General features: G+C 52.2%; 2 protein-coding genes across 2 annotated transcripts in view; both read right to left on the reverse strand.

Annotated features, from left to right (window-relative positions):
* Positions 1 to 6,871, reverse strand: part of LOC119104376 (uncharacterized) — a 12,926-nt gene extending 6,055 nt beyond the window's left edge. Inside the window, exon 1 of the mRNA XM_037228072.1 lies at positions 6,756 to 6,871. The gene's annotated coding sequence lies outside the window, so the exon portion shown is untranslated. The remainder of the gene's footprint in view (positions 1 to 6,755) is intronic.
* Positions 6,454 to 9,244, reverse strand: LOC119104242 (macro domain-containing protein RSc0334). The gene is made up of 2 exons (XM_037227907.1): positions 9,225 to 9,244; positions 6,454 to 8,207 (listed from the first exon to the last, which is right to left on the reverse strand). The coding sequence occupies exon 2, from the start codon at positions 8,170 to 8,172 to the stop codon at positions 7,459 to 7,461; it is 714 nt and encodes a 237-aa protein (XP_037083802.1). The 5' UTR covers positions 8,173 to 8,207; positions 9,225 to 9,244; the 3' UTR covers positions 6,454 to 7,458.
* Between the last annotated feature and the right edge of the window lie 3,227 nt (positions 9,245 to 12,471).

Here is a 12,471-nt window from a genome sequence, read left to right on the forward strand (position 1 = left end):
TGACGGAAAGCATGATTTTTGCCCCGTTCTTTATGTGGAATTCATTTTAAGGTGTGTTTTCCCATTCTGCCTGCAGATCTTTTTTTAACAAATCTTGCAGTTCAAAACGTCCTTTCCAGCACAGGTTGTCTCCCACAGGGGCGGATCCAAATGGGGGGGGGGGGCTACGGGGCCATGCCTCCCTTGGGCCCCGAAGGAGCCCGTTGGCTTCGAAGGGGCCGATGGCCGGCCGAACAGGTGCAGTTTTTAACACAAAACGCAACAAAACTGGGTATCTCTGGGCTTTCAGGCGACCAAGAACAGTAATAAGCGGAAGTGAAGGGCCTTTGAGAAGTCAAAAAATTATTCACTGACTGAAAAAGTTGTGAACTGGAAATCTTAAGCCTCACTACACTGTATAGGGGCCCCATGCCCTTTCCGGGGACCTATATGCCCTCTTGCAGGATAATATCGATCGTTAATGAGCATTCCACGTTGCCCTTTATTTCTTTGCATTTGCTCGGAGGGCTCTGCGCTGTTGTTGGGGCCCTTCCTGTTAACGGGCTGGGTCACTCTTGTCAATCGCGGGCACTTCCACGGATTCTTTCCATTCGCCGGAAAAAACTCTGTGGGCTATAGCCGGGGTCCCATATCTTAACCTGCCGGCGTATTCTCAGTTGCTCAGGGGCCCTTTACGTGGCTCTCGGTTAATCTACCGACACACTTGCGATATACTCATGTGTCCTCTACATTGGTCTAGGCCTTTTCCAGTTCTCTGCCACTTGCCCTGCACCCTTGTCGGGGGCCCATCTGATGGCCTGCTTGGGCACACCAGTCGTTCGGGGACCCTTCACACTGGGTTTTGGGTACTTTTTTCTTGGTGGGGGGCCCTACGCTTTGGAGGGGGGAGGGCGGCTATCCGACAACCCGCTCGGGCACATTCATTCGTTTGGGGGCCCTCTACATTGGGCCTTGGGCACGTGCTATTTGAATGGGGCCCAACACCCTTGTCGGGGGCCCACTTTGTTCGCCTCTTCGGCCACACTGGTTTGCTCGGGGGTCTGCACATTGGTTTTTGGTGTTTGAACTCAGGGCCCTCTGCTCCTATCGGGGTCATCTGATAGCCTGTTCGGGTACACTCCATCTCTCGGCGGCCCTCTGCACCGGTTTTGGGTAATTCTTATTTGAATGGAGGGCCTTACGCTCCTGTCGGGGCTACTTCTGACAAGATGCTCGGGCCCACTCGATCATGGGGGACCTCTACATGTGTTTTTGACTACTTCCTTTTTGCATGGAGGGCCCTCCGCGCTTCTCGGGGACCCTTTCTGTTAACCTGCTCTGGCTCACTCAATTATTCGGGGCCCTCTACATCGTGTCGAGGGCATTTCATATTTGAACGGAAGGCCGTACGCTCTTGCCGGGGCCCCATCTGGTAACCCGCTCGGGCACACTCGAATATCCGGGGGCCCTCCAATAGTGTCTTGGGCAACTCCTATCTGAATGGAGGGCCTTACGTACTTATCGGGGACTCCATCTGTTCGCCGCTTCGGCCACACTGAATCGCCCGGGGGTCCTGCACATTGGGTCTTGTTGTTTGAATTTAGGGCCCTACAATTCTGTCTGGGCCGCTTGATAATCTGTTCGGGTATACTCCATCTTTCGGGGCCCTCCCCACTGGGTTTTGGGTGTTTTTTATTTAAATGGAGGGTCCTACATTCTTTTTGGGCACCTTCTGATAAGCTGCTCGGGCACACCCTATCGTTCTGGGGCCATTCACCAAGTTATATGGTGCTTCCCATTCGAATGGAGAGCATTGCGCTCTTGCTGGGGGCCCTATTTGTTAACCTGCTTGGACACACTCGGTCATTTGGGGGCGCTCTTCATTGGGTTTTGGGTACTTCCTATTTGAATGAAGTGCCCTACGTTCTTGACGGGGGCCCTATATGTTAACCTGCTCCGACGCACTGGATTATTCGGGGGTCCTCTGCGTAAGGTCTTGAATACTTCCTATTTGAACGGAGGGACCTACACTCTTTTTGGGAACCTTGTATGTTAACCTGCTCGGGCACACTCGATCATTCGGGGGCTCTCTACATTGGGTCTTGGGTATTTCCTATTTGAATGGAGAGCTGTACGCTCTTGATGGATACAATGCGTAGGGCTCTGAACGATCGAGGCGCCCGAGCAGGTTAGCATATAGGGGCTCCATCCCTGTGCTCCAAATCTGACGGGAGCCACTTTGTTGGCCTCCTGCAGCATTCATGGTCGCTCAGGTTTCGTTCCTATTGGCCTTAGTGCCTTCGCCTCAGAGCAGCGGTCGAATGTGCGCTGATGAATTTTCACGCGCCATTGCCGAACGCAATTTGACATGCCGCCGACGTCACATGTGTCATTTGCATTACCTATCGAGTGTGTGACACTTGTTAGACTAGTGCATCACGTTCCTAACATATTTCGAATGCTAGGATATGTTGTACTCCTATAAAACAGAGGAAAATTTATGCATTAGTCATCAGCCATCAACTGACTACATCGCCCAGCCGGCTAGCCGCAAGAACATAAGGTGAGAATCAAGTCCATGCTTGGTTTCGATGGTTGTTAGCTGCTACCTCAAATTTATTTCGCCTGTTGTTCCGAAGCACTTAGCCTCAAAATCACAGCATTTAACATGATCTGTAGAAAGCGAGTCAGTCCTATGTGTGTGCATGCGTAGCACGCCTAGCTTAATGAGGCCGTGCACAGTAAGATGGGTTCCGTATTTATAAAATAAATGAATAAGCAAATGCATGGATATATATATATATATATATATATATATATATATATATATATATATATGTATATATTCATTTACATTTATTTATTTGTATTAACATTGCATATCACTTGTCTTAAAATGCAATGACCAAAATGCAAGGATATCTTTTGGAGAGGGGGGGGAGCAAACTCCAGGGGGCCCCACAATGTTGCATGCTTCACTCCTTGACGAAATGCTGGATCCGCCCCCGGTTGCAACTCCCTCTTGCGTACTGAAAAGTGAAATATGCTCACCATGGTGTGTTTAACATGTATGTGTGCATAACTTACCATTATATGCTTTTGTAGTTATTTAGTGTATACATTTTCATACATCTCATACATTCATGTATTCACAAGAATGGTGCCCCCAATATGTAAGGAATTGCATCCCGTTTACATGAAGCTTCTCGACATGCTGAACTTCCACTGGTGGAGCATATGCACTTAAGCTGCTGTAAAAGAAAACGTAAGCACTCATCTATGCATTATTGAAGAAAATGGCTTACAACCTTTCCCCAAAACGCTTAGCTCTTTTTTACTTACGCTCAAACTCTTTTTTAGCTCTTTTAGCTTAAACCGCTCTTCGTTTAATACCCTGAGTGTTAATGACTTAACCGTGGCTGTTAACTGTGACTTGCCGTTAAAAAACACACAACTGAAAAATCGAGAGGGATTGACAGGTAGTATCGCATTTAATGCTAATATTCATTTCGATAAAGGCATGTGGCCGAAATGCCAATGCATCTATCTGACCTTCCTCCCGGTTACTCTTCGAGGCATAAGGCTAACAGAACTGAGTTATCGAATCTGGATTAAATCACACTTTCAGGTTGTGAGGGTTTCAGGATTCATGCGCATCCTGATTACAGGATTCAGGATTCATGCGCACGGCAGGTAATGGCATCATATTAAAGTGCGCAATCTTAGGCACCTAAATCAAACTGATTTTGTAGGCAGGGCATCGATCCCTTTGTTATGCTGATAAGGAACTGGCCCATGGTAAATCAAAATGGCTTTCATGATATGATATCAATCCATTCAATGGAAATTCACGCGCACCACACGCAGTACAACAATGGTATAATAACCATCCATGTCGCCGCTCTATGAATACCGCATGTATTTTCCACACGACTGTTACAATAAACTCATGCTCATCGTTGTGTTTACAGCGCATTTTGATGTGTCCAGTACATAGGTACAGGAACAGGCAGGGGCGGATCTAGCCTGGAGTTGTTTTTTTTGGAGGGGGGGGGGGGGGGAGGGTAACCGTTCGTCGCCAGCTGGCTGGTGTGGGATCCGAGGTCCAGTGCATGGTGCCTCTCGCGAGTACCTAGTAGGTACACCGTTCAAAACCGAAAAAGCACCGAAATGCTTTTGAATCTTAAACAGAAGTAATAACGAAACATTTCAAACAGTTAAAGTTAAAACAGACGGTAAGTAGACAAAACTTTTATGAAGTTCTGGGAATGTTTTTTTAGGGGGCCAAAACATAATCTCAGAGATTTTGGGGGCCATGGCCCTGTCCCCCCCTCCCCCAGGATCCGCCTATGGGAACAGGGGGCCAAGGGGCTATGCCCCCCCCCCCCCCCCCACCTCTTCCACACACTTCTCAACGTGTGGGAAGCAACGTCAACTGCCTCCCCCTTTCAGATTTAAGTTGCGTTAGCTTACTTTTACACTACCTTAAACGCACATGCCAATTTACCTCGTTCATCAACCATCTTCCTCAACGCGCTGGCAACAATTGCGTCATGTCACAAATGACAGTATTATGTCATCATGACGTCACAAATGGCAGCATACTGTCTTGTACGGTGAACGGAGATGTTCGGGGAAACCCCGAGGTTCCTCTAGTACCAAAAGGCTACATTTTTCCCTGGTTCTATACCCTTGGTTCCCCTGCATGGCTGCTTGCTGTCCTCCCTGAATATGCTCATGGAACGCAAGATTTGACGCATCCATCTGAGAGCCTCTTGACCGACCACAGACCTTCGTGTAGCCAGAATGGCAACCGGAATGAACCTCAAAGTCAAAAAGTCAAAAATGAGAAGACGCTAACTCATGTTCGCCTGAGAACATTCATTCTTTTTCAGAATCGACTAGTGAAACAAACAACATCAAACAGCTTTAGACCCCACACGCTCACAATCTCAGGAACCAGAACGATGGCCGGGGTTCCAGTTTTCGTGAAACCGACCAGCGTTGGCAATTGCAGGTGACACCAGACGGTGGGCACCGTGAGCGCGAGAACGCCTGCCGTGAATAAAGAATGCTTCCGAATGTCTCAAAATGAATTAAACCATTCAAAGATTAGCCTGGGGAGTACATTTAACGATGTTCGGGGTGTCGTGTAGTCAAATTATCAGTTACAGCAACACGAAACTGAGAGCTTGTATCTTTAATATTCCAGTTCATCCACCAGATTCCAGCACCACTTCGCGGCGCTGTTCAGGTTAATCTGTCCGTATAATCAGTCTAGGCATAGCACAGGTCAAATAGACGTCCGCAGCCTCTTTCTGAGCGCACAAATTGATGCCCTAAGGCGTCCAAAAGCACTTTGTTTCAGATGCGTCATCTTTTCCGTCCGCTTATTAATCACCGCTGTGCCTTGAAACGGCGTACCTCATGCCTAGCACCGGCGTATCTCGTGCCTAGCACCGGCGCATCTCACGCTGAGCACCGGTATATCTCATGCTGAGCACTAGCGTATCCCGCGCCTAGCACCGGCGTATCTCATGCCTAGCACGGGCGTACCTCATGCCTGGCACCGGCGCACCTCATGCCTAGTATCGGCGTATTTCACGCCTAGCACCGGCGTATCACATGCCTAACACCGGCGTATCTCATGCCTAGTAAGGGCGTACCCCATGTCTAGAACGGGCGTATCACATGCCTAGCACCGGCGTATCACATGCCTAGCACCGGCGTATCACATGCCTAGCGCCGGCGTATCTCATGCCTAGTAAGGGCGTACCTCATGTCCAGCACCGGCGTATCTCATGTGCTGAGCACCGGCGTATCTCATGTGCTGAGCACCGGCGTATCTCATGTGCTGAGCACCGGCGTATCTCATGTGCTGAGCACAGGCGTATCTCATGTGCTGAGCACAGGCGTATCTCACGCTGAGCACCGTTGTATCTCACGCTGAGCACAGGCGTATCTCATGTGCTGAGCACAGGCGTATCTCAAGTTGAGCACCGGCTTATCTCATGCCGAGCACCGGCGTATCTCACGCTTAGCACCTCTCCCCTAATGGCCAAAGGGGGCTTATGGGCTTAGACGAGGCGGTCCGCCATCGGAAAGATCCTGAATGTTCATACTATGATGCGCAATGCAGCATGTTGTATCGCATTCAAGAAGCGCTCGACTGGCTCGCACGCACCGTCGTTAATAGAGGAAGCGGAGCCGAGCTTGGACCTGATCACGGAATGATTAAACGTGGCTGCGAAAATCTCAAGTACACAAGCGGGCGGAGGTTGGACCATATCGTCGTGCTGGGCGCAGTGCACTCCATATCCCGCAGGGACAGACCCAGATAACAAACAGCAGGCCCGCAGGCCCGATAACAGCAGGCCCGGATGAAGCAATCTTATCCAGCAGTGGCAGACGTGGATGCTGCACTCTACCCATCCAGCAGTAGCAGACCCCGGAGGCGCATTATTCAACTCCGGCATCCGTATACCAGCGCTGTATTACACAAACTAATTAGGAAGTTCACTGGCATTCCCATCCATACATTGCGGCTCTTAGCCTTCCCAGAACCGGATCGTTTGAAGAGGTAACTCTTGGTACTACAAGTGGCATAATTTCACGTGGCGTATCGCTCGGCATGCGAGCTCCCCACAGTCGGCATCGTATGGATGGCGTGCATGACCCTAGATCTAGGATACGAGTCACACAGTTAAGCTTTTGCGTGTTCATTTCCCGTTACATGCCATATTACGCGCCGGCAACGACACCCAATGGCGACGTACCTTGTGTTAGTGATAGAGAGAGCAACAACCCTTAGTCGCCGTTGTCGCCGGGGCTTTACGATGCGCTCGCCAGTCTCTTATCCCCACAGTAAGCCCGGGCAGTGCAGAGAATCGAGCCCGTAGCTCTGGTCTCTAAGGCAAGCAGTTAACCCACTGCAACCCTAGAAGGCCCTCAGTAGCTTCCGTCCTGTGACACAGATCTTGCCCCGACGCCTTCTGTTCGCTGGCCGCTCAACTGCATCCGCCACAGCTCTCCGGAGAGCTACTGACGCACGTGAGCCGGTGCCACTGGTGCCGTCAGACCGAGGCAGCCGCCAGCCGTAGGGACGTCACGGGCGCCGAGTGACGCCACCCAGCACACGCTCGTGAAGGTCCACAACCTGGCTTAAAGCTTCGCGGAACCAGCTGGGTGATTTATCACAGATTACAAGAGCAATAGGAGACAGCCTGCAAGCATTCCACTCGTCCAAGCCGCTCCGCGTCTCAGTGGAGACGTGTGACATCGCGCCATGTCAGCAGTTCGCAGCCCGCCGAAGGACGTGAAGGTGGTCACCGTGCCATTTCAGCGCACCACCCCGCTTCTGGGTCCAAAACGTCGGATCTCCGAACACCTTACACCGAACGACCGCCGGCTCCTCGCACGGCTCCAACTTCCCATATGACATGCATCAGACGCTGCACTCCAGCGGGAAGAAAAGCGTCATCAGGCGCCGTCCTCCAGCGGGAAGAAGACTGGCATCAGACGTTGGTACGCCTTCACATCTTGTTCGAGAAAAAGACAGAACACGACGCGGTCCAGCTCGTCGGCGTGCTGCTCCAGCTCGGTGCGTACCGTGGCCAGCGCCACGCGCGCCGCCGCCTCGTTCGGGTAGCCGAACACGCCGGTCGACACGCATGGAAACGCTAGCGAACGGAGGCCGTGGCGGCGCGCCAGCTCCAGGCACCCGGCGTAGCAGCGTCGCAGGAGGTCTGGCTTCTCGCCCACCGGCCCGACAGTGTGCAGCACGTGGCGCGCCGGCAGCCGGTAGCCCTGTGTGAGCTTCACCTCGCCGGTGTCGCAGCCGCGCAGCGCGGCACACTCTGCACGCAGCTGCGGCCCAGCCGCCGCGTGGATGGCGCCGTCCACGCCGCCGCCGCCCAGCAGCGAGCGGTTGGCCGCGTTCACCACGGCGTCCAGCTCCAGCCGCGTGATGTCGCCACGCCAGAGCGACACTTTGTCCGCCAGCTTGTTACTGGGCGATACCGCGGCCGCCTCGGACGGAGCGCCGGCGACCTTCTCGCGGCTGTGCTGCAGCCAGGTGGGGATGCTGGAGAGTGTGACGTAATTGTTGCCACAGCGGTAGTTGCGCCGTCGCTCAGCCAGCAGCGACTGCCGTACAGCCTTGAAATCTGTACCAGATGATTCAAACGTGCTCATGGCTCGGTGAAAGACTGTCCAATAAAACAGGGAGCCTGCAGGCAGACAGGGTCAGGAGCATTGGTAATAAAGGTATCAAGATACCGATCATACAGGACCATGCCCGCAAAGGCCACCTTTATTGGGCATACTGATCACATGGAATCATACAGGGACTACAAGTTGAATAAAGGCTTTGGTATTTTTATTCTGCTCACTCTTTACAAAGAAAGCTTATGTCCACATTACATACTTGACCAGCCTTACTGGCGGAGGCAGACACAAGTGTGCGATTCAAATAACATACAGCAAGCAACACATTCAATGATGTCTGAATTATAGGAACATCTAGATAGTCAAAGCTCTGGCATATTAAAAGGAAACATCCAACAGAAAGATTGAGCACTACTCTGTACTGGATTCTACAAACATGTACTTGAAAACAGGGCACAACTACATTAAACAAAAATAGAAACTAAGAAATAGGTTGAACCTGATTTAGCATCACTCCTGGCAAGAAAGTACTGTAAAACACCAAGCAAATATCACACTAGTGGTTTCATTCATCACAAAAGAGCTGCTGTAAAATATGATACAAATTTTGCACTAATAGCTACACAATAACAACTGAATAAACTGTAGCACATAGAATACGACCAAACATATCACGCTTGACCCATTTTTGTTAGATGACCTAGGCTTATGCCGTTCAATTCTTTGAAAGCATCTTTGGCTTCTAACATTAACTTAGTGAATATTTTAGCTTTTTTAACCTTTATAGCTTATCACTCAACTAATCAATGAAAAAGAAGAAATTCCTGCATCTGTAAACAAATACCCCAGAACACATCATGTCACTTTCCATGACACAGCTTTCTCTAAGGAGAAACTACAGCGTGTGCTGTTGTCATCCAAGCTCCTGCATGTTAGGCGAGTCTGCTAAAAGTAGAAGGGTTTTCATGAAGCAACACCTGAATCGGCACAACAGGATTAATATGGCCTGCAAATACGCAGTAACTTTCGGGTATGAGTACCTGGTTTTGAGGTATCTATAAAGTTTAACAAGTACTTACCACGAATGCCGTACTTCGATATCATCTCACGCAATGCCGAAGGATTCAAGGACTTGTTGGACTTGGCCGCGGCTGATCCTCCGCGCCGCCTACCAACAGGTGGCGGCCGGCCGGCGGCCGCCCGCCCGGCGATACGACAGCAAGGTGCATCCGAGCAAGCGGGGGCGGCTGGCGGCCGGCTGGTCGATCATTGACAAGTTCAACAACGGACCTCCCGGCAAATCAGATCACCCAAAATCTTACAAACGTAGCACGCGTGCATGTGTATGTGAAAATGGCTGAGTGTAACGACCGTCGCACCGTTTTCAGGTTCATTCTCGTGCATTAGGAGGTGCCACTTCGACTGGATTAGGAGGCGCCCCTTCGACTGGATTGGGAGGCGCCACTCCAAGCCCAGCAAGTGACCTTCCTGCAGGTGATGTACCAGTACGGCCAAAACGACACAAACATGGCACGTGTGCACACATATGACGCATGGAGACACTTGTCTACCATTCTATCGTTCTGGGATTTAAGATGCTATTGTATACGCCGTGTGGGCGGCTGGCGGCCGGTCTGTCGAAATTGCGAAGTCCAGCAACGGACCTCTCGGCAAATAAGGTGCAACACCGCCCAATCTGGTGCAAGCGTAGCACATGTACGTGCGTGGTTAAATAGTAGAGCTGTAACGAATGTCTCATCGCTTTTGGATCCATTCTCACGCATTAGGAGGCGCCACTGTGGCTGAATTGCTCCAAGTTCATTGAAGGACCTCCCTGCTTGATGGAAGCAAGACCCGCCAAAACGGGACAAACGTGGCACGTGTGCACGCATTTCTCGCATGGGGCAGGTATCGGCCATCTGATGTCAGGTGACTGGCATTAATAAGCTTCTATTTTAAAACTGCTCTGAGTGGCGGGCGTCGGCCCGGTCGAAAATTGTGTCCAGACCAACAACGGAGCTCCCCACACGTTGGACGAAGGACCACCCAAACTGGTACAAACGTAGCAAGTGCGCACGCAGACGCCCAAATGCCAAGATGTGACGACCGTGTCATCGCTTTCGGGTCCATCCTCACCCATAATGAGTTGCAACATCAGCTGAATTGCGCAAGTCCACTAAGAGACCTTCCTGCAGGCTAGATGCAAAACCGGCCAAGCCGGTGCAAACGACGTACGTGTGCACATGTGTCAGTTATGGAGATATGTTTGGACCATTATACTGCTTTCTAAATGGAGACATGTTTCCATTCTAAAAGTGCTCTGGGTGACAGTCAGCCGGACGGTCGAGGGTCGCCACGTATCCAGTAATGCATCTCCCTGTAGGTCAGATGCAAGACCGCCGAAACCCACAATAGGAAGGCTCCTGTCCCATCTCGCCTGCAGGGAGGTCACTTTTTGGACTTCGAACAATCCAGTCGAAGTGACGCCTCCTAATGCGTGAGAATGGACCCAAAAGCGATGAGACGGTCGTTACAGCTCGGCCATTTTAATACACATGCACACATGTTATGTTCGTAAAAGTTTGGGTGGTCTAATTTTCCGAAAAGTTTACTGCTGGACTTAGCAATTATCGACCAGCCGGCCGCCAGCCGCGTCCGCTCCCGCTCAGGTGCACCTTGCCGCCGCATCACCTGTGGTGGTGGGCGGTGGGAATGAGGTCCTTAAAGATACCTGGCCCGAAAATTAGGCAGGGGATCGTTGGGTATCAAAAATTGAGACGTACCTTGTATGGTCACTGATCTACGGCAGGTCAAAGTCAGCCCATTGATCTATCGGAAACGATTTCTGGGAAATCGCTAAATATGATTGTGCGAGTACCGGGTATAGCGCGCGAGTAGTAGTATCTAGACCGAACGGTAGATGGCAGAGTGTCTCGCGGGGTACAGAAATACAGTCTCGTTCCGACCGCCGACTGGTGTGGGCATTCGCGGAGACAGACTCGAACAATGATGTAAAAGCGGAGTCCTAGACGAATGTCTACATCTGTGATAGTTTCCTAGGCCACGTAAGAGTTGAATCAACAAATTCAGTTGACCTAGGGTCATGTGTGATGGTCAAGCCTAGGCCAAAGCCAGCCAGGCTTATCACGCGAGTGCTTGCTGTATGGGGTAGTTTATGGTGCTCCTTTTTTATAAATTTGACCCGATCCCTATGAATGGATGGATTTCTGGGATCAGCGCTCACGCTTAACAGTGCTTGTTGTGTGAGCCCTGACCCACCCCCACCATCCGATCGCGCAATTCCAGGCAACGGCAGAATTAAGTGGCGAAAGCTTAATGTAATGAGACGCCAAATGTTTCACCACATCTTCTCTGTATTGTAGTCTCGCACCGCCAGGGGCTGCAGCCCCTGACGGTGCATCTGCACTCGCTGTTCTCCCAACGGTGACTCCCCGACAGCGGGGGCCGCGAGCCGAGGCCGTGCGAACGAGCCGGGGCCGCGAGCCGGGACCGTGAGAACTGTGGCGGCGGCGCGCCTCTGCCGCGCGGCCGGGGCCGGCCTGCGAACCTGACTACGTGCCGCGCCCCGCCCCAGCAGGGGCGTAGGACACAAAGAACAACTGCACTACGAGCACCCTACCCTGATCCTAATGATCAAAAAGTACACAATGGCACGGGCCTTCGTTCTCGTCCGCTCCGACGCGGCAACACTCGCTCGTCACCGTCGCCTGTCACACCGGCACCATCATCAGCAGCCACACCGCCTTCTCAGCCACGCAGCGGCTGGCTGTGGCCGGCCGCTGCTCCGCCGGCCTCGGGAAGCTAACCCGTCGCTACATCGGCCGCGGGAGACCACTCCAGCGCCCCACCGGCCGCGGGAGACCGACCCGTCGCTCCACCGTCTGCGGGAGGCTGCTCCACCGCTCCACCGGTCGCGGGAGACTGCTCCACTGCTCCACCGGCTGCGGGAGGCTGCTCCACCGCCCTACCGGTCGCGGGAGGCTGCTCCACCGCTCCACCGGTCGCAGGAGGCTGCTCCACCGCTCCACCGCTCCAGCTGGCGGCGCTCCGCTTCATCCTTCAGCTCCTGAGCTTCGAGAGCTGGCTTTTCCTCCGCCTGTTGCCGCGCCAGCTCCGCCTCTGCCTCCGCCTGTTACCACGCCGGCTCCGCCTGTTGCCGCGCCTGCTCCGCCTGTTGCCGCGCTAGCTCCGCCTGTTGCCGCGCCAGCTCCGCCTCTGACTCCACCTTCTCAAGCCAGTCCATTTTTCCGAAATAGCTTGTAATGAGACGCCAAGTGTTTCATCACATCTTCTCTGTATTTTAGT

This window comes from Pollicipes pollicipes, unplaced genomic scaffold (assembly GCF_011947565.3).
Source record: "Pollicipes pollicipes isolate AB1234 unplaced genomic scaffold, Ppol_2.1 Scaffold_6052;HRSCAF=7182_pilon_pilon_pilon, whole genome shotgun sequence".
In the NCBI taxonomy this organism is placed as follows: Eukaryota; Metazoa; Arthropoda; class Thecostraca; order Pollicipedomorpha; family Pollicipedidae; genus Pollicipes; species Pollicipes pollicipes.

Coding starts and splice junctions, on each gene's coding strand:
- LOC119104242 (XM_037227907.1), bottom strand. CDS start 8,172: ATGAGCACGTTTGAATCATCTGGTACAGATTTCAAGGCTGTACGGCAG.